Genomic DNA, 23,277 nt, shown 5'->3' with positions numbered 1-23,277 from the left:
TTGGCTTACATTCATCGATAGTTCATGTCCTTAGACCAAGAAAAACCTTAGACCATATACTAAGTACTAGAACTTACTGAGCATCTCTGTAAATATTAGGTCAAGGAAAACAGGCGAAGGTTGACTAGACATTTTAGAAAGAAACAAGTAATTTATTTTAGTTTCCTGATTTTCACCTGCTCATTTCCAGTTTTCCTAGTCCTGGAAACATACAGCAGTGTAAGTTAACACAGAGACAATCCAGGATTCCTTCCTTTCTACTTGATTCATTCTTTCAGAAGTTGGTATTTTTTAAACCTTAGGTCAAATACTTCTGTTCTCATCTCTCTTTATACTTTCCCTTCTCACAGCAACAACTATCTCCTTTATGTGCACGATTTCCAAGTCTATATCTCAAATCCATTCTTTCTATCTATATTTGAAAAGCACTTGTTCTATATTAACAGATTGACACTGTAATGATATAAAATTAAACATTTATAAATGGAATTCATTTTTAAACTAAATCTCTCACTTCTATTTTTTTTCCAATTTCATAATTCTAGTGACTTAAACTCCAACCTCTGAATTACATTTGACTAAATTATCTCTTTTTATATTTACCATGCCTATTTTTTTCTTTATCCTCATATTCACTACTTTGTGTATGGGTTCATGAAAACAATTTTAACTTGTATCCCTGCCTCTTTGAAGTATCATTCTATATATTATAGACAACTAATTTTCTAACAACTTTCATCAGGACATTTAAAATTATCTTCAATTTGGGTCCAATTCATTTTTCTAGTCCAAAAATATATTTTAAACTCTTCACTCCAGATAGAGCATCTCATTTACTTGATCAGTGCATTTTGCCCTCATATGTTTATTTTCATATATACCATTCTTCCTGTGCAATTATCCTGACAGCTTCCTCTGTGTTTAGTAGTAAGTTTTGATCTCAAGTAGTGTATTACCAATTTGTTATTTTAGAAAATTCATTTTGATATCTAGATCCTTTGTATTTCTATATAAATTTTAGTACCAGCTTGTCAGTATCTTTCAAGTTAAATTTATGAATTAATATTGGGAGGATTGACACTACTGAGTCTTCCGAGCTATGAATATGATATATGCCTCCATTTATTTTTCTTCAATTTCTGCAGCAAAGTTTACAGTTTTAAATGTGCAGGTTTTCAATGTATTTTGTTAAATATAACCTGAAGTAATCCATGTTTTTTGAATGTTATTTTAAAAGTAATTGCTTTTTATTTCAATATTCAATTGTTATGTGCTAGTTTATGGAAATGCAATTGACTTTTATATGTGGATCTTGTATCTTGTGACCTTGCTCACTTACAATTTTCATAGCCCTTTTGGAGATTCATTAGGATATTCCATGTACACAATAATGTCACTTGTGGATACAGTTTTGGTTCTTCCTTTCCAATCTTAATGTCTTTTATTTCTTATATGGACCTTATTGCAATGGCTGGGACTTTCAGTACAATGTTGGCTAGAAATGACAAGAGTGGACATACTTGCCTTGTTCCTAATATATTTTTAATTAAAAAAAATTTTTATGGGTACATAGGTGTATATATTTATGAGGTATATGAGATATTTTGATACACGCATGCAATGTGAAATAAGCACATCATAGAGAATGGGGTATCTGTCCTGTCAAGCATTTATCCTTTGAGTTACTAATAATCCAATTACGTTATTTAAGTTATTTAAAAATATGCAATTATTATCGACTATAATCACCCTATTGTGCCATCAAATAGTAGGTCTTATTCATTCTTTCTACTTTTTTTGTACCCACTAACTATCCCCGCCTCCTCCCAACCCCCAGCTACCCTTCCCAGCCTCTGGTAGCCATCCTTCTTTCTATGTCCATTTATTCCTAATCTTAAGGGTAAAGCAGTAGGGCTTTTGTTGTAGGTGCCCTTTATCAGGTTGAGGAAGTTCCCCTAAATTTCTAGTTTGCTAAGGGTTTTAAAAAAATTATTATTATAAATTGGCCTTGAATTTTTTTTGCAGATGCTGTTTCTGCATCTATTAAGATGATCATATGGTTTCCCCCTTTATTCTGATGATATGGTGAATTTCAACAATTTATTTTCAAATGTTAATGTCTTTGTCCCTTGCATTTCCAGGATAAACCTCTCTTGGTAGTGATGCATTATCCTTTATATATCTTGCTGGATCTAATTTGTTAATATTTTGTTAAATACTTTTGTATTTTTGTTCATAAGGGATGTTACTCTGTAGCCTTCTTTTGTTGCAATAACTTAGTCTGCTTTTTAAATCAGAGTAAAACTGGCCTAAAAATTGAGAACTGGCCTAAAAATTGAGAACTGTCTCTTTCTTTTCTAATTTCTGAAATAATTTGTGTAAGATTGATGTTACTTTTTCCTTAAATGTTTTATAGAATTCACCAGTGAAAACTATCTGGCTTAATGGTATTTTTAATTGATTATGAATTCAATGTCTTTACAAAATATGCTATTTGGATTTTCTATTTTTTGAATAAATTTTGGTCATTTGGTCTTTCAAGGCGATTGTCAATTTCATTTAAGTTGTAAAATCTCTTGGCTTAAAATTGTTCATAGTATTTCCTTATTACACTTTTAATATATGTAGGACCCATAGTGATGTTCCCTCTTTCATTTCTAATATACGTAATTTGTGTCTTCTCTCTTTTTTTCTTGATCAGATTAGCTATTTCCAAATAGCTCTTGGTTTCACTGATTTTCTCTCTTGTTTTTCTATTTTCAGTTTCATTTATTCTCTTTGTTATTACTTTCTTCCTTCTACACTTTGGGTTGATTTTGCTCTTATATTTTTAATTATTAAAGTAGAAACTTACATTGTTGATTTGAATCCTTTCTTCTTTTCTAATATAAGCACTTAATACCATACATTTCCCTCTAAAGGCACTGCTTTAGCTACACCTCACAAGTTTTTTTTTCTGTAAATTTAACCAAAATCTCTCATTTCTAATTTTTCAAATTTCATACTTCTAGTGACTTAGACTCAAGCCTCTGAGTGATATTTCTCTCATTTCTAATTTTTCGAATTTCATACTTCTAGTGACTTAGACTCAAGCCTCTGAGTGATATTTGACTCAATTATCTCTTTAGATATCTACCCTGCCAATTCCTTTATTTTATCCTCATATTCACTACTTTGTGATTATAACAAAAAAGTACAATTTTGTTAACATGGATACATTGTGTACTGATGAAGTCTGGGTAGCCACTCTCCCACATATTTCTTTTTAAGAGATGGGGTCTCACTATATTGCCCAGGCTGGTATTGAACTCCTGAGCTCAGTTGATCCTCCCACCTTGGCCTCTCAAAGTGCTGGGATTACAGGCATGAGCCACTGTGCCCAGTCCTCCCACAAGTTTTGATATGCTGTGTTTTCATTTTCATTCCATTCAAAATATTTTCTGAATTAACTAGTGATTTCTTCTTTGACCCATGTGTTATGTACAGATATGTTGTTAATTTTCAAATATTTAGAGATTTTTCAGATATGTTATAGAATCTTAATTCAATTCCATTGTGGCCAGAGAATATACCTTGTATGATTTTGCTCTTTTTAAGTTTATGAGACTTGTTTTGTCATCCAGAATATGGTCTATTTTGGTGAATGTTCCATGTGCGTTTGAAAATAATGTGTATTTTGCTGCTGTTGGGTGGAGTTTTCTATAAATGTCAATTAAGGCATGTTGGTCAATAAGGTTCTCCAAATCTTTCATATTCTTACTGATGTTCTGTCTATTTGTTCTATCAATTACTGAGAAGGGTGTTGAAATATCCAAGTCTAATCACGTTTTGTTTATTTCTGCCTTCTTTTCTGTCAGTTTTTGCTTCATGCATATTCAATCTATTAGGTGTATGCACATTTAGAATTTCCACGTCTTCTTGGAGAATTGACTTATCATTATGAGATGTTCCTCTTTATTCCTGAAAAATATTTCTTATTCAGAAGTCTACTTTATGTGATATTAGTATAGTCACTCTAGCTTTCTTTGGATTACTTTTTGTATTGTATATCACTTTCCACATATTTCCTTTTAACTTATCTATGTCTTTATAATAAAACTATAAATAAAATTGGGTCTTACTTTTGCATCCAAGAGAGGAGAAGAAAAAATTTTTTTTTGTAATGTAAGGAACTCCCATTTGAAAGTAAAAGTAAATGAAGTCAAGTGAATATATTTTCCAAGATGAATCAACCCTGCCTAACCCAGCATGATATGACAAAGGTAGGCAGTAAGGAAGAATTAACAGTATTTCTGAGTATTTTGGCATTGACTGAAAAAATGTATGACTTTCAAGTGGTATATAACATAAATTTAAAATGTTCTAGCCAACAGCTTAGGCACATTTTATAATAGGTTTGCAATACAGAGTGAAGTATAGGCTTAAGTAATAGACATAATTAAAATACATACATCTCTCAATTTTTAAGTCAGTATAAAGGAGCAATTACATTGATGATTCATAATGAAAAATAATCTGAAACTTATTTTTCTCAGTAGAATACACTGTAGTGCATCAATATGTGCTTCCCCCTCAATAACTTTATATGATATGCCAGGTAGTGAACATACAGGAATTAACAACACAATAATTATTCCTGCCCTTATAAAGTTTATATTTTAGCAGAAGACAGAAATAAATCTGTAATTAAATAATTAGTAGTGTAGTCAGAGATAGCACCAAGTGCTATAGAAGTGTATAACGAAGGACATAATCTAGTCTTCAAGGGAGCAAATCAAAAGGTTTTCCTGAGCAAGTGATGGTTAAGAGATGTAAAGAATGAGCAGAGGTAAGCTATGTAAAGGGGTTTGCTCTGATAGACCAATATAGGCAAATTACCTGAAGCAGGATAAAACTTTGTATGTTTAAGAAAATGAAAGAAGGATAGTATACTTGGAATACAGTGAGGAGGAGAAGGTAGAATATGAGGTAGGAGAGAAGTAGGCAGAGGCCTGGCAATATTAAGAAGTTTGATTTAATAATTAGGGAACTACAAATAGCAATAGAGAGTAAGAAAATGACATAATAAAATTTACATTTAACAATATTATTATTTGCTATGTGGAGAAAATATTGGAGTGGGGATAAAAGGTTTTATGAGGAAACTAGTTAAGGAGCTATTGGAGCAATACAATAAGGCATTGTTAATAGCTTTTTGGTTAATTATGATTGTGGAGATGTAGAAAAGCTAATGAATTAGAGAGATTCTTAAGAAAGAAGAATTGACAGCACTTTTTGATTCATTGCATATAGGAGATGAAGAGACTGAAGATAGGAAGATTCACAAGCTTATGGCTTGAGCATTTGAGTAGATAGTAATAACATTTATTGAGTTTGAGAACCATCAAAGATGAGCAGATTTGAGGAACAAAGTTAATTAGTTCAATTTTGAATGTGTTGAACTTGAGGTATCTATAATATATGTAGATATAGACTATGCAATTGGATACAGCACTGAGCTTAGAAAAATGGGGTGTGGCTGAGCGCGGTGGCTCAGGCCTGTAATCCCAGCACTTTGGGAGGCCGAGGAGGGCGGATCACGAGGTCAGGAGATCGAGACCATCCTGGCTAACGCGGTGAAACGCCGTCTCTATTAAAAATACAAAAAAAAAAAATTAGCCTGGCGTAGTGGCGGGCGCCTGTAGTCCCAGCCACTCGGGAGGCTGAGGCAGGAGAATGGCGTGAACCTGGGAGGCGGAGCTTGCTGTGAGCCGAGATCGCGCCACTGCACTCCAGCCTGGGCGACAGAGCGAGACTCTGTCTCAAAGAAAAACAAAACAAAACAAAACAAACAACCCCATCAAAAAGTGGGCGAAGGACATGAACAGACACTTCTCAAAAGAAGACATTTATGCAGCCAAAAGACACATGAAAAAATGCTCACCATCACTGGCCATCAGAGAAATGCAAATCAAAACCACAATGAGATACCATCTCACACCAGTTAGAATGGCGATCATTAAGAAGTCAGGAAACAACAGGTGCTGGAGAGGATGTGGAGAAATAGGAACACTTTTACACTGTTGGTGGGACTGTAAACTAGTTCAACCATTGAGGAAGTCAGTGTGGCGATTCCTCAGGGATCTAGAACTAGAAATACCATTTGACCCAGCCATCCCATTACTGGGTATATACCCAAAGGACTATAAATCATGCTGCTATAAAGACACATGCACACGTATGTTTATTGTGGCACTATTCACGATAGCAAAGACTTGGAACCAACCCAAATGTCCAACAATGATAGACTGGATTAAGAAAATGTGGCACATATACACCATAGAATACTACGCAGCCATAAAAAAGGATGAGTTCATGTCCTTTGTAGGGACATGGATGAAATTGGAAATCCTCATTCTCAGTAAACTATCACAAGAACAAAAAACCAAACACTGCATATTCTCACTCATAGGTGGGAATTGAACAATGAGAACACTTGGACACAGGAAGGGGAACATCACACTCTGGGGACTGTTGTGGGGTCGGGGGACGGGGGAGGGATAGCACTGGGAGATATACCTAATGCTAGATGACGAGTTAGTGGGTGCAGCACACCAGCATGGCACATGTATACATATGTAACTAACCTGCACATTGTGCACATGTACCCTAAAACTTAAAGTATAATAATAATAAATAAATAAATAAATAAAAAGAAAAAGAAAAATGGTGTGTGCTAGAGATACAAATGTGGGAGTCATCAGTATAGTTGAAGTCATAAGAGTGTAAATTCCAGAAGTAGAGAAATGAAGAAATGGTTCTTGGGGGCCAGGGAAGAGTTTTGGGATGACATTTCTTGGGAAAAGTGTGTAGACTTGTAAAACAAAAGGGACAGGAAGAGTCCTGAGTACTTCAATATTTAAAGGCCAGATAAAGGAAAAAAAACTAGAAAAAGAGACTGGGAAGTAACCACATAATTAGGAGGGAAAACAGGAAAATGTAGCTTAATTGAAGCCAGGAAAGGAAATAACTTAAAGGAGGGAAGGGTCAATTATGTTGAAAGCTGCTGATAGATCTAGTAAAAATTTTAACAATGCATGTTTAATTTCCATGCACACATTCTAAATTGATATAATTAGCAAACAAGGTGGTATTGCAGAGTGCAAAGAACATGGTGTTTGAGACAAACCTGGTTTTAAATCCTAGGACTTCTTTTCACTTGTTAGTTTCATTGCCTTATGCAAGTAACTTAACTTTCCAAAGCCCCTGTTTCCACATCCATTGTCAATAGTGATAAAATTTCTATATCATAAAGTTGTCATGAGGATTAAATGTTAATTTTATGCCTGAAACATAGTAGGAACTCAATAATTGTTATCTCTTATATTCATATGGTAGTTGTTTCCAAATGTATTCTTCTAGAAGTATTTTTTACAGTAAAGAGACCCAGTGAACTTGCCTTTCTTATATAATTGGCATTCTTGCTAGCATAACTGTATGGTTTCTCTAATCATGATAGGTATCACTTTAGAGGAAAGATTCTGCTGGTATTTTGTTTTTCTCCAGTTTATACTTTCTGCCAGAGAGAGATATCACACATTTCCAATTTCAACCAACACTTCCTATGAAGATGATACTCAAATCTTCATCTCTCTGGAGTCTAGGCTGCATTGGGAATGAAATGAAGCCATATATGGGAGAATGAACAGTCTCCACTGGAGAGTACTGAAGGGGAAGCATTGTAATCCCAGTTAATTCCAAAAATGGAGAAATGAAAGAAGTAGAGTTTCCAGGGGCAAGAGAAGAGTTTTGGGAAGGAACAGACTGGAGCAGTACATACAGCAATGTCTGTCTGGCACATAAGAGACATTTGATCAATATTTGCTGACTTTAAGAAAGACCATTCCAATTTAAACTCCCACATATTAACTTATTTATTCAATAGTAACATATAATATAATCAGGTAGTAAGAATTCCTATGAAGGAAAATGAACCAAAACAGGAGGATAAAATGATGAGCAATGCTGATTTAGGGTATTCAGGGAAAGCCTCCTTGAGGAAGTGACATTTGAGTGAACTCCTGAATTAAGTGAGAGAGCTGGCCATGTAAATAGCAGGGGAAGAGTATGTAGGGCCTTATAGTCATAACTAGATGAGTCTGGTTCTAAGTTAATTGGAAGATCACTGGAAGATTTTATGCAGAAGAATGACAAGATCTGGCCTTCATCTTCAGAACAATCATCGCAGTTTCTCTGTTGGGATTAGACTTTGGGATTAGTGGAATCAGAGAGCTGCTGCAATTATCGAGGGAGGAGATAATGGTAGATCAGAACAGGTAGTAGCAGTAATGATACTGAGAAATAGTCAAATTCTGGATCTATTTTGAGGGTAGAGCCAACAGGATTTCTTGACCGATTGACATGAGAAAAAGATAGACGTGAAGGATACCTCCAAATGGTCAGCTTGAGTCTCTGAAGAATAGAATCATCATTTACTGAGGTGAGGGAAAACTCAATGCCATAGAAATCAAGATTTATCTGTTAAATATGTTGTTTTATATTATTATTAAGCTCGTAGGTAGAGATTTTAAGTGAGCAGTCTGGAATTCAGGGGAGAGATTGGGCTAGAGCTATAAATTTTGGAGTTGTGAGTACATAAATGGTGTTTAAATCCAGGATACTAGATGAGATCACCACAAGAGTGAGTGTAGATGGAGAAGAGGACTAAGAACTGAAACTTCAGGCACACTAATATTTACAGTTCAGGAAAATGAGGAAGAACTATCAAACGGCTTGGAGAGGGAGCGATCAATGAGGTGAGAGGAGAATCAGCAGAGTGTGGTGTGCTGTAAGCCAAATAAAGAATATATTTCAATATGGACCGCCTTTTTGTTCAGGCCATGCTGCAGTAACTACATGTAGGTGTAGCTTGATGCTACCTCATTCAGCTTTATCTCATACTATTGCTTCCTGCTGTGGGGCTTCTCTGCCACCACCATGTGGATCACCTGAAGGACCCTGCTCAGTGAGTCCAAATCATGTGCCAACTTGCAAGTGCCAGTGAGTAAGCACCCTCTAGGATTACACTTAATTAATGGGAGATGAGATTTGATAGAAAAACACTCTCCTCTTCTATGTCTGGTGGAAAATTCTGGGGCGCATTCTACATGGCTCCTTAGAGAGTCCTCAGTGGGAATAATCTTCAGTGGAAATAATCCTCAGTTGCCTATAGTAGTAAACAGATCAATAACATGCCCTTGGACTGATGTTCCTTCCTTTCCTGGCTCACCTTTCTCAGTCCCTTCTCCTGTTTTCTGAATCACTTCCCTCAAATAAACTAACTGCATGCGGCTCATTGTCTCAGGTGGGGGTAGCTGTTAATGTAGACGGCACGATGGACTGGTACAAATGCTAGTGATAAACTGAATAAGATGACTGAGAATTGACCATTGGATTTAGCAAGGTAGGATCATTGGTGACATTGAAAAGAGCTATTTTGGTGGAGCATTGGTTTAAAAGCTTGGCTAGAGTGAGTTCAAAAGAAAAGGCTATTTTCCCAGTGATATATTGCAAGGTCATAGGATGGGAGTGGAGGCATGGAGGAGGTGGGGTATTGGAGGTGTGATGAGAGAGAAGTGTGAAGCAGTCCTTTTAAAGAGTTGATTTGAAAATAAACTGAAGAGAGAAATAAATAATACCCGGTGGTACTAAGGGCACGCTTGAATGTACCGTTTTGTGTTTTTCTCCAATCACATTCAGCTGTTTAGATGAAAATGTGGAACAAGTGATTATACTTAAGGTTCAGATTTTGTCAGGCAAGTATGCTAGAGGGAAAGAGGGAATGTAATCTGGGTAACAAGGGAGGTCAGAGTTTGGGGGTATGATGGATAATAAACAATTGGGGATTAAACATCATATTAAAAATTATATACAAGTCATGTCAAGATATGCTCTCAGAGTGTAAGGAGGCACTATTAATAAATATTTTAGAAACAGGTATTAGCTGAGACAGTCCTGGGCAAATCAGGATGCATTATAATCCTATTAATGTAGCCATTTTTGTACTGAAAAGAAGATTGAAGTAGTTAAGAGCACAAAATCTTTAGAGTCATGGTTCCTGGGTTCAAAACTAGGCACAGAAAAGCTAACTTGCTAAAGGTGGCTTAACACATGGTGGAGCCAGCTACAATCCTTTAGATGAAACCCATCAAGCATGGTTCCCTGCATTGCACACTCTCTTGTATATTATCTATATCTTCTGATTCTAAATTCAGTGCTGCTTTTGGACTTCAGGTATGCTCTAGCCTCTTATGCAGTAATTACTGTTTATTCTCCTTCTTGGCTTCAGTCTCCATCCTGTTTATCTGAAGTGCTCTTGAAATAGATTTCAGTTTCTTCAACTATTAACACCTACCACAACCAAATTTGACCCTTCCTTCAGAACTACATATTGAGTCTGATTTTTCATTCTGTTCACCTGCACTTTATGCAGCTCATACCTACGCTCTTGTGTTAATTGTTGTGAGGCAAAGTATAAGAACTTCTTCGGCAGTGTAATTACCAGCAAGGAGCTCTTTGGGTCTATATTTTCTAGGAAATCATAGGCCCCTACATGGCCTCTAAACAACCCAATTTTTCCTGAACATAGGTCATCACCTCTTAATTACCTGAAAAGAAACCCCTGCCTGAGATGAATCTGAATTATAAATATTTGTCATTATACTTTTAGGCCTCTTGATTTACAGTAATTCATTGTCTCTCTACCCTCCCCTTAAAAGGGAGGTATTTCAAGATGAAATGAGAATATATTTACCAAATAGATTTTTAAAACTTACTTGTAATGTGATATATAGAATTACCTAGTTTAATCATGGCATGTTTTACATTTTTTAGTATGGTTCAAATAAGAAGATAAAGAAGTGCTTTATTAAATACATATATTTTTGTATTTAAAAATAACTTTCAAATAAATACTTAAAAATCATTGGCAAAAATGAATGATGAATTAGGAAAGTATATTATAATTTCAAAATAAGGAAGACATAAGAGGCCCATTTTATAAATGGTACAGAATTTTATTTTTAACAAATAAGTAGCCAGATGTATGACTCCTAGGGGGGTAGAAGTGGCCCTCTCTGGAAATTCATAACATCCAGGATGGATAGGATGGGATTGGATATGGATATCCTGTTCTGGGGTGCTGGAGTTCAAGAAATGTGTTTCTTGTGGTTACAGATTATTCTGGGAGTACTAGATCCTCAAATAATCTATTTCCTCAGATGCTCCAAGTCAGAAAGCCCCTTTCCTCCATTCTGGCTTCTAAAAAAGAAGCTCCTCCTAGTGGGCAACCCTCCCCCTTGGCTTTCAGAAGACACGTCCTTTTTTGACCTTCTCCCTTCAACCAGGACCAGCCTTGGGAATGAGATCTACGAGTTCCATTGAAACCCTGGGCTAGTTCAGTACTAAGGCCATGTTGTGGTTGACTGAGTATAAGAAATCAAGATAGCCCACTGCTTTTATATTCCTCTTGATCCCTATTCCAGCAAGGGCAAGAGAAAAATGTATGACCTTTTTCCTCAACTGCTAATTTTGATTGTCACTGAGGCCAACCTCAGTTTAAAGGCACATACGACCTACACAAGTGTTCAATCTTGTTACATGCTATCAGGTAGACACAATACCTAAATGATTGACTAAAATAAAAACAACTTTTATTATGTTGTTTTAGAGACTCAGCCCCACATATATGTTATACATTAATTCCTTTGCATTTGTATAGAACCTTGTACATTAAGAAAAATGCTTCTGCTTTAATGATTCTCATACACTCTCTAGGCTTTATTATCGTCATTTTACAGATGAGAAAAGCAAAGGCTCAGAGGAGGAATAGGGTAGAGATAGAAGCAGTGTAGTATAAAGACAAGAATTCTGGCCTAGGAGTCTGCAGACCTGGATTCTTATCCTGACTTGGTCACTAACTCACGGTGTGGTTATGAGTAAGTCACTTTCCCTCTCTTAGGCTCACTATCTGCATTTATGGAATAAAGTGATTGGATTTTCTCAAATCTGTTTGCATATTATAATCATCTGGGAACTTTAAAAATCCATTCCTCAACACCTCCAAAGATTCTGATTTAATTGGTCTCAGGGTACTGTGATTTCTACAACACCACTTTGACTCAGAAAAAACCAATCCAGGGAAACCACAAATCCAGTCTGGTATTTCTCTCTGAAGGAGAGACACCTTGTCATTTGATATAAGATCTAAGTACTATGGAGCATGTCCTAGAAGGGAGTTTGAAAGGCAGATAGTGTTAGTGGCATATTCTAACTTTGAACCTCTAGGAGAGAGGCCAAGTCTCCACCCATCTCTCTCTCTCTATCTTTCTCTCTCTTTCTTTCTTCTGCTGTCTCCCTTTCTCCTCCCCCCCCCCCACCCAGAATCATTCCAGATGGAGAGCTATAGGAGTTTGGAAAAGAAGAGTGTTGATATAAGTCAAGGACAAAATAGAGTTAAAGGGTACAACTGAACCAAGTAGTTAGTAAATGGTGTTTTAGGTGAGAGAAACACACTGATTATAGAGCTTTTTTCCTTTCACATACATCATTTTCTTAACCTTTGTTTTTCTTTCTGGATCCACATTTACTATTACCTCCCATTACTTTTTTCTTTCTTTCTTTCAATATGGTTTATATATTAAGAAAGGCCTGGGGCCTTCTCCTCTTTGGGAGGTCTTCACCTCCATTGGAAGGGGACCATTAAGAAAAAAATTCACAGAGTAAAGTTGTTTAAGCCAACTAATCTCTAGAGTAAAAATGAGTATTCCCCAAACTAATTCTGTTAAGCCTTGGTGTGTGAATCCCCATCCAAGGACACATGATTTTCTATCCAAGACTATAAAGCTGAATATCAGAGTCTTTTGGAAACTTCATATAAATAATTTTCTATATAAAGAAATGCATATATGAATAACTAAATAATTGGTAGATATTAAAAAAATGAGTGTCCCTTTCCTTGCAGTTTCTTTGTAGTGTTTCTTTTTGTTATCAGAGTGGTAAGACTTTGAAGATGAGGATTAAAGTACTTTAGGCCTTAGGACATAGGTTCAAAATGACTCTTCAGGGTTCACATATGGTCAACCCCATCTTGTTACAGTAAGAGAACCACTTCTGTGTTCAGCTTCCAGAGCCTCGATGACTATTACCTGGTATGGTCAAAAGGATTGCCAGGTTAGTTTGGGAATGACAATGTGTGAGTTAGAATTACCTTCTTCTTTTTCAGGAGATTGGCCAACAAATACATATGGGAGCAAACATATATAACTTGGATTGTAATGACAGCAAGATTCCTAACATTAGTCAGTGTCATTCCCAAAATGTCTTTCCTTATTATCCTGGCCTTTAACAGCAGCAACACTGGTAGTGTCATGATCTTATCTTTGAGAGTGAAAATAAGGATATGGGCCTAAACTAGGATAAAGGGACCAAGAATTTCAGTCCTACAAAATCTTATCAAACCTTCAGCCAAAGGTCCAAATGGGGGCACTAATGCTTTTGCTTTATGTGACAATGATCTATAGGACACAGGGAACTATTGTATATGTGAATAAAAGGTAGCATAATTCTTATAATGTGTCTGTGTCATAATTAGTGGCTGAAATATTTTTTAAAAAGCCAGCCAACCAACTCATTGCTTTATTTTCATGTTACAGAATACCTTGTTTAGCCATTTTTTCCCCAGCATTTATTGACTTAACCAGTTTTCCTGCTATTATGCTCATGGAACCTAAAAGAACATATGTGCCTTCACATACATATTTTGACTTAGACATGCTTTTTGAGGAGTTCAATAATATGAAATTCCTTTTTATATTAAGAAGAAAGATATTTTGAGAGTTTGTTACTCCTTTAATTGAACAGGGAATTAATTTCCATATAAAAAAGAAGCCCTTTAAAGCAAGCTAGAGAATAAATAGGTTCAGGAAGGCAAATATAGTACAGTTCTAAGAGCCACAATAAAGCTTTATTTACTTTAAAGGTGGTAGGTTATCTCTAACTTACTTCGAAGGAATGTGATTAAAGACATAAGGTAAAAGCACCACCCTAGTGTAGCACTTTAAATTTAATCTCCCTATATTCATATACTTGCCTTACTGTTTATAGTGGGGCCACAATCCTTCCCATTATTGCTGAAGCATGAAATGCCAAGGTACATATTTAAGTGCCCATCACGCACTACCCAAAAATGTAGAAGGGTTAATATCACATGGGGAAGAATTTGACTAATGAGATGAGAGCTAGCAGATGAATTCACCTCCTTTCCTCCACCACGTGGGCTGTATGGAGATGTAGTAGTTTTATATGGTCTGTCACAAAAAATTGCGAAATTAGCTTGCCAAGGAACAGACTGTGGCCAACTCAGTGACATGCTTTTTATTTGTTCTTCTTTCTTCCCTCCCTCATTAACCCTTTCCTTACTCATACTACCCTGGATCGTACATAGCTTTTGCTTCAAACTCTATTTTTTAAGAAACTGAGGCTAAGATACCTGGAAATTAGGAACTCTGGTATAAAGTCATAATTCCACTCAATTTTCAGAACTGTGTGACTTTGGACAGGTTATTTTCCCTCTCTGTGCATCCCTTTCTCCAGCTATAAAATGTTGACATTGGACTAGATGTTCTTTAAGGGTCCTTTGGCCAAGTTAAAGGATTCAGTGTGAAGGAGCTGTTGGTAAAATGTGTTATACGGACCAGTGGTCATCAGTGGTTTGCTTACATTTGAATCAGAAGAGCGCTCTCAATATAATCAATAAGGTTGAATGTTAACAGCTCTAACAAATCTTAAGCTCCAAAAATAGTCTCAGTTATACTTTGTTCAAAAAAAATTGAATTAGTTTTCCCTGGCCAATAAAGATAAGGCTAATAAACGCTTACCCTCTTTGGCACAAGTGAAAATACTCCCTTAATAGCTCTACATCATAAGCTAAGAAATGGTAACTGGCTGCAAGCATGTTTTCAAAGGGAATAGTGGAAAAGTTTGTAATGTCACCATTTTGGGAGCAAGACAGCTAATATATGATGCCTGTAACTATTGCTTTACTCTTAACATAGCAAGATACTTATTTTAACTCCTAGGTTGCAGGTGGACCAGAGTTAGGGAAAGAATTATTCACCATTTGAGGCTTGTTACTCCAGAATGGTTTACATTGTGCTCCAGCCTTCTATATCTGACTCTGGAGCATGGACCTGGGAGTCAGACACCCTGGGTTCAAATCTTAGCTCTACTGTTTACAATTGTTACCTTTTGGCAAGTCACTTAACTTCTCTGTGCTTCAGTTTTCTCATCTGTAAAACAGAGGTTGGAATGATACCTATGTTGTAGAATTGTGAGGAATGAATGAGCTAATATAAATAATATGCTAAAAATAGTGCTTAGCATATAGTAAGCGCTATGTAAGTATTCACTATATTTATTATTGCTTTTGTGATTAGGGAAGATGGGCTGGAACCACAGGAAAAGTCTTGGCTGATGTCATATGAAATGTATCAAGGAACCAATATGTGGAAGGCAGTAGAGTTAGGGGCTAACAGATGATTTAACTGCAAAAAAATGCTAAGCAGGAAACACCCTCTAAATATTCCTGTTTATATAGGACATGACACAAAGTAGAAAAATAATGAAAACAGAGCCTCCCTGCAGGATTTAGAGTTCTTTCGTATATATTTTAAATATACATGTGCAATACATTAAAATATATAGAGATGTGTGAATATATATTTACATATATATATATATATATATATAATCACAGAAGGGATACATATGCACACTCACTCACACGTCCATGCGCATATCCCAACAGGACCCATCTATACGTAAAGCAGATGCAGTCCATATCAGGCCAACTTGGACACAAGTGAAAGCCCTGACTCAACAGCAGATTGCAGATTGCAACTGTATTTGAGTAACCCTTCAATTTCTTCTACCAAGTGTAAGGCCATTTAGAAACACACTGAGAAAGGCTCCTGTGGGTATATGGCAGAACCCAGGGCCCCTCTGGCAGTGCACAATTTGCCTGAGTTAGGACTGCGAGATTGGGATATCAAGGAGCTATCAAGGAGGAGGGGCTCGTGTTATTTTGGGGCCTGAAACTAATAAGCAAACATCCATAGAATAATTTAGCTCCAGGAACAATGCACTAGTGTCAGAGAATCCTTAGATAACTGAGCTCTAAGCACATTTCAGGCAGAAGCAGAGAAGTGTGTGTTGCTACTCATCACCATCCAGCTTGACCCAGAGAACTGGGCAGAGCTTTTCAGGGTAGATAAGTGTAAAGTACAATCAAGCAGACTTGTAAGATTAAAAAGTTACTTAAAATTGAAGGATCTGAAAGCAACATAAGAGGTTACAGGTATTGGTTTGGGTTTATAAATGTTCCAAGAAGCCTAACCTTATATATGGCACCATTTGCAGCAATATCATTAACATTATTAATAATCATCATAACATATTTATATGTACAAAAATAGAGCAAAGCAATTCTAGAAGAGGAGGTGTAAGTGAAGGTGTGGGGCTCTGTGCAGCCCAAATGTCAGTACACTTCAGGAAGATTCAGAACCAACAAAAAGTGAGTGGCACATATTTCTGTAATATGTATCCAACAAAGGGACATGGAGGTCCCCTCTTCCCCCGTGTACGACTATACACTTCTCCCCACTTCTCCACCCTGCAACACACATCCATGCACACTCTAGAAGAGATGATCTATAAAGTTAGAGTCTGGAGGTCTTAAACTAAGTTGGAGCACCTTGATTTCAAGCAAGTGCCCTCAATCTCTGAATTCGTCAGTGAATTTTGGATTCACTTATAGAGGGAAACTGTATAATTCTTGTGTCTTTTAGCAGCAGTCTTTAGGAGCCTGCCATCACCGCTGCAGCTTTTTCCCATTGAAGGGGGTTCACAGCACAGGCTCTCTGTACTTTTTAAGAGAGAAGTCAGTTCTCTAAATTATACATCTTTCATCTCAGTTTTTCACTGTTGCTGAAATTTAAGTTCTCAGGCAGCTGCCATTGCAGACAAAGCCAGGAGCAAGCACAGTGTGTGCAGCAAAGAGTAGATGCAATGGCGAAGATACAGCTTGGTTAGGGCTTCTTTAAGCTTTTCTTTTCCACACTTGAGCTTCTACAAGGTGACAGAGCCAAAGGTGATGTCCACTGGGGGCAGCCTCAACACCTGATAGTTAATTAGCTACCCACCATGCACTGCAGAAAGACCACCACACTAACTAGGCATGGTTCCTGAAAAGTAATTGAATGGGAATGGCTTTCTGTCACTGTTAATAGAGCCCTAGGAAAAAGTCCCATGACTCAATGTGGTACAGGGGTAAGAATACTGAACTAGGAGTCAGAAGGCCTATATTCCAGTCTCAATTCTGCTGTTAACTCAGTGTGCGGCCTTGGGGGCAAGTCCCTTCCTACCTCCAGGCCTCAGTTTTCCCATCTGTAAAATAAGGGCATTGAACTAGATTAATAGTTAAGATTCCTTCCAGCTCTAACGTTTTATGACTTTTTATGTCCATTATTAACGCCTGAGCCATGCAGTCTCAGGGAAGTTAGCTTCTAAGAGAGAACATACCTCTGTATCCTTCGCTTTGTTCATTTAGCTATAAAGCACGTCTGCCTTTGGCACTTGGGTCAGACATACAAAGTTATGAGCATCCTGATTTACTATCCTACTCAGCATGCTAGTGGAATCTGTCAGCACTATAAGTTGATTATTGAGAAAGGGAGAAAAAATCCAACTAGTTAAACCTGGAAATATAAGATAACTTCGCCTCATGCGCTCACAAACAGGTGAGAGTGGTTGTGAGCACACACACACATCGGGATACACACTATTGCTAGTGATCAGTTCATTACAGTAATCCATTTCCCTTAATAAAAATTAGTAAATAGTATAGCATAGCAAAGTTTGGCGTCTAAGGAAACATCTATGGAAAAACAGCACTTTTGGACATGTTAGAGAAAGAGGGACAGGTAGAGAGAGACAAATATAGATCAAATGAGATAGAAATACAGGCAGAGAAAGGATCAGTCTGAAAAAGAAGGAGGGGAGAAGGAGAAAGGGAGGAAGAAAGAGAAAAAGTAAAAGCAGACAGGGTGAGAATGAAGGGGAAAGGAATACAGAACAGAATAATGAAAGAGGAGAGAGGAATAAAGAAGAGAAGGGCAGTAACAGGGAGAAGGGGTCGTATTCCCTGGAAGGTTGAACGCTGTTCCACATGTACCTGTGAAAACCATCTTAGAAGAAAGCTTCCAAAGGCACAGCAGAAAACAGAGTGACGATCAGAGCCTGCATCGAGAGGTATTACATTGGGGAGCCCCTAAACCTCCACGTTGCTGGCCCTGTCAGTCCTCAGTGTTCAAACCTCATACCCATATATCACCTGAATTTGCCATGACAACCATAAAGGCTGAGCTGGCGGGGTGTAAAGACTGAAGAGGAGTGGGATAGATACTGTGAGAAAGAACAAGGCATCCTGCACCAGGATGTACTTGGTCATTCCCCTGACACTGCAGGAACAAAAGAGAGGCCCTAACTTTGGCTAGTTTATCACTCCTCCCCCTCTCCAAAGATGAGGCCTATGCTTTGCTGTTGGGGACTAGAAGGAGAAAAGCTCTGGATCCACCTTGTTGGAAGGTCATACAGACTTTTCCTGGGCCTTGGGGAAGGGTGCACTACCAGAAGAGATCTTTCTGCACACAGTGTTGGTGTGCCTCTTGCAGCGGCAGCCTGGTCGCCGGAGGCTATCATAGCCCTGTTGGCACAGATGGAGGCATCCACGGGTAGGCAGGTAGCAGCACAGGCAGGGTAGGAAGAGGGAGATGAGGCTCATGGCTGCCCAGCGGACAAAGCAAGAACTAGGCCCACAAGAGCAGGGCTCATCAGCACAGTTGTCTTCATCATCAGTGGAGCAGTGGTAGAAGAGGCCCTTGACACAGCAGAGACAAGTGCCATAATCGAGGAGGCTCTCAGCAGAGCAAAGGCAGCGCTGGTTGCACAGCCAGCAGGAGGGGAGAGGGCGAGCTGCTGTGCAGGGGACACACTTGCAGCGCCCACATTCCTCACAGATGAAGAGGTGCTCACTAGGGTGCCCTGCAGATTGCTCAGCTTCTCTCTTCAGAGCACCATCAGCCTTTGGGTGGACCCCTGCTCCAGGTTGGGTTCGGATGATGGATTGGCCTGAAGGTGAGGGTGTAATGCTGGCCAAGAGCCTTTGATCAGAGGCAGTGGTGCTATGGGACATTGAGCTGGCAATGCTAGATTGGCTCAGATGCTGAGGCAAGGGCTGCAGTTGATGGCACTGGCTGAGACTGCGGGGGAGAGAAGTAGGCATGGTAGCCAGAGACCAATCAGACTTGTGGGTTTGCACAATAAGGGAAGGGCTGGAGAGGGCCTGTTTACAGGGGGCTGGAGGCCGTTCCACGTAGTCATTGCTAGCATGAGTAGAGCGCAGCTGTTCAATAGGCAGAATTTGTTGAAAATCATCTGTCACCGCAGCATCCATTTTGCCTTGATTTTTTAGCTCTGAGTGGTTTTAAGTCAGGGTGGCACTTATGGTGATAAAGAGGAGCCCTTGTAGTTACATGAATCTCAGGGCACATGAGAAAATCCTAGGAGAGAAGGCATAAAAACAGTAAATGAGAACACACAGGCATAAGTACTTTGCAAGAAACCAACAAAGCTCAGGCCCTATCACCACCACTACCTTCAATTACTTTACAGTAATCTTCATGCTACACCTTTATTCTGTAATTAACCTCACTTACTTCTTTATAGGCAAATCTCATCATCCCCTCCAGACTATAAAGAAGTTTGGGAACAAATATCAGATAGTTGATTCTTTTTGTATTCCATCAAATGCCTAGTTTCATAGGAGCAGCTAGCTCATTCAGGTATTTGCTAGCAGAGACATCCAAGCCTTGGGCATCAGAATTCTAATACAAATGGAACCTAATATTAACTGCAAAGGCTATTTTCTGAAGCAATGCTGAAGGAAAAGAGAAAGCCTCAAAAGTCTCCCATGAGAAGTTGCTCATATATATATATATATATATACACACATATATAAAACCAATCAAAATTATCTTTTCAGTGTGAATTTGTGATAAGCAGAAATAAACAGATAAGAAAGGACATTACTTGATTCAGTGAATACAGGCAAGCAAGGAGAATGCAATAAAGGCAGAGATACAGCAAACACACAGAAGGTAAGAATTAAGCTGTCTGCAGTGTAGTAGGAAAAAAAAAGGCTTCCCAAGAGTATAAGGAAACCAAGACTAATCATCTTGCAGTTCTCTTCACCTTACTGGCTGCTTTAACTTACTAAGGAAGTGATTCTTTTTAAATGGAATGGAGGCTCCAGAATCAAACTTTTGTACACGTGGGAGTAATACTGGGGATCAAGGAACTATAGAAGACAAGTCCTGAATTATTTCAAAAATCATCTGTAATTATACCTATTACTATCCTAAGTCACCTCCATATTGATGAGACTTACCAAGCAGAATCTGCTTGGACTTCTTTTCTCTATCACTACCTTACACAATAAACTGACTTTCTTAAAGGAAAGTGATATTCTTATACCATATTTAAGCTAAGTTGAATGTCTAGAAAGCATATGCTTGCATTTCCATTGTACTACAGTCAGGAAGAGGTGGTTGGTCATTCCCTGAAGGATTTTACCAAGCCTAGAACTGATAATGATGACCATGGGGAAAATACTGTACAAATAGCAGACTGCTGTATTGCACCACCTAGAAGACTGAAGAGTCAAAAAGGTGTACATGAAGAAACCTAAACACAAATCCAGGAAACATCCTGGAGGCATTAGGACGTAGCAAAACACTAGCATGAATAAAGTATATATTTGAGATCCATCAGATTTCAGGCCTTCTCAAAATAGATCAATTACTCACACTACTGTATGTGATGGATAGCTTGAATGAGTAATAGAAATGAACAAGTGAGAGAGGATGGCGCTTGATTACGTTTCCATAAGCAAGCAAACATGACACTGAAATGGGCCCAAAGCTCAATAACAGGAAAAACAAGGATGCAGTTCATAAAGGACTCAGTGGCTAATAATATGAGCAGACTCAGTTGACTTTTGAGGCTATATCCTCATGCAAACCTGATAAGCTGAATTTACATCTGCTCATTACTTGAAAAGATTTAATTTGGTTACAAATAACCTTTTTGGCATATCACATCAAAGAACCAGTCTGACAAAAATTTCACTTTTTAACTAGTTGTTTTGGTGTTAAATAAATGCAGCATAAGAGAATGCAAATAAATATTATGGAAACTCTCAGACTCAAATATTTATGTCACTTTTGTCAAATCACTTGCTTTCTTTGGGCCTCAGTTTCACTATCTATGTGAAACTGAAGGATATGTGACGTGAACAAGGTGATCTTGAAGGACCTTGAGCCATTATGGTCTGTATTTCTTTCTATAACTACACAATTTTATAAAATATTTCTTTTCATCCGTATCTTCTACATCTTCAAGTCCTTGAGGGTAAGGTGGGCAATGTGCCCTTATTTATTGGGGCATTCAAAAGCAAAATGTATGTTTCCTTTATTTACTTGCACTCAAAGGCTCATGCAACCTGCCACCTCTACCTTTGCTGTATCTTTATAGATTCATAGTCTCAGCATTGGAAAGGAACTGGCAGCTTTCATGTAGACACCCAAATAAAAAAGGACACATTGTTCATTTGGCTTGGAGGGTATGTAGATGTAGGAACTTGGGACTGGGAGGAGTCTTTTGACAAATTTATGAGAAATAGATTTATGTCCCATTGATCAGCTAAAGAATATGTAGAGCCCTGCAAGTCCTTTGTACTGTAAGAACAATAATATACATGCTGAATGCGGTTTAGACTAATTGATTTCCCAAAGGAAACTAGACTCAAAACATATTGAAAATTCCAGGAAGCAATAATTTAAAGGAAGTTATACAAGGTCTCAAAGTTACAGGAGATAAACAGGTGAGATTCCAAAGACAGGATTCTAGGGATGTCACTAGGTACCTCAGGGACATGCCCAGAAGGTTGAAAGCTAATCTGGGAGGAATCTAGGTCATAATATAAATGACTCAGAAACAATAATGAGAATTATGTTCAAAGGGGATCCTGTCTGGGGAGCAGAAGGGTACATGGTGTTTAGGTTGAAAAGCTGTATTTCAATATTGATTAGATTTCTGCAAGACTGATAAATTGAGATGCTTGGTTGGATGATTAAAAGAAGCTGTGGGCATTATTTCAGTCTGAAATAATGATGCACTGTCTTGCCTACAAGTAAGGGAACTGACAGGATGAACTTAGAAGGTTTCTTCCTGCTCTGTAGAATCTTTTATTCAAATGGACTCTGGGATCTAATGTGGGAGACCTGCAGTAAGTGGACAGTAGGACCTGAATAAAATCAGAGTGTTGAGTAGGATTTAAGGATTGAATGACAATAAATTGTTTGCCATTCTGGACATGCTGAATCTGATCTGGCTAACAGGATGAACTGAAATAGATACTGTACAGGAAGGTAAGAGGGAAAAATATGTTGAGAAAGGAACAGGCAAGACACTGCTGTAGCACACAGGCTAGATGAAAAACTACCACTACATGAATGTTTATGATTCAGAAATCCACCCACTAAAGAGCCATTCATTGTGAGCAGCAACAGTTAAGAAACTGTGCAGTTGGCCAATTCCATAGTCTATCAAATGAGAGAGAGAGAGAGAGAGAGAGAATGTACACATCACATATTATTAAATAAGAGCAAAGGTGATTACAGGTCTTGGCTGCACATTGATGGGATCTAGTGATTTTTGTCACGTAGTGCCTCTGCAGTAATGAATGATGCATTGTAAACCCACTCCCATCACAGTCTCTCTGGCCAGGTGCTCATAGCTTTCTAAACAGTTTTTCTGTAGCCCTGAATTTGCCATGTTCAACCTGAAAAAAATTTCTTTTCTTATGCCAATTTAGGGACTAGAAAGCTAAGCCCATTCAAGAAATGCTAATGTTTGTTAATGAAAGAAAATGTATTTTCTCCCTGGAACCTAAAATCTGCCATGTTGAGAATAAAGTTGAAAACTTTCCTATCTAAAGCCCTTCTATGCTAACACCGCAAGACAGTTCTGATTTCTATGGTAAATCCTTTCCGATACAGTATGACTCAATGTTGATTTCAAAGAAGAGTGGAGTGAGGAAGAGGAGATCCTGGCTCTTGTTTT

At 37.8% G+C, this 23,277-nt stretch overlaps 1 protein-coding gene across 1 annotated transcript; it reads right to left on the bottom strand.

Moving 5' to 3' along the window:
* Positions 1-18,585: 18,585 nt before the first annotated feature.
* Positions 18,586-19,649, bottom strand: SPRY3 (sprouty RTK signaling antagonist 3). The gene has a single exon (XM_063804705.1). The coding sequence runs from the start codon at positions 19,547-19,549 to the stop codon at positions 18,683-18,685; it is 867 nt and encodes a 288-aa protein (XP_063660775.1). The 5' UTR covers positions 19,550-19,649; the 3' UTR covers positions 18,586-18,682.
* Positions 19,650-23,277: the final 3,628 nt, after the last annotated feature.

This window comes from Pan troglodytes, chromosome X (genome assembly GCF_028858775.2).
Source record: "Pan troglodytes isolate AG18354 chromosome X, NHGRI_mPanTro3-v2.0_pri, whole genome shotgun sequence".
In the NCBI taxonomy this organism is placed as follows: domain Eukaryota; kingdom Metazoa; phylum Chordata; class Mammalia; order Primates; family Hominidae; genus Pan; species Pan troglodytes.
This window is presented reverse-complemented; position numbering and strand designations above follow the sequence as displayed.

Coding starts and splice junctions, on each gene's coding strand:
- SPRY3 (XM_063804705.1), bottom strand. CDS start 19,549: ATGGATGCTGCGGTGACAGATGATTTTCAACAAATTCTGCCTATTGAA.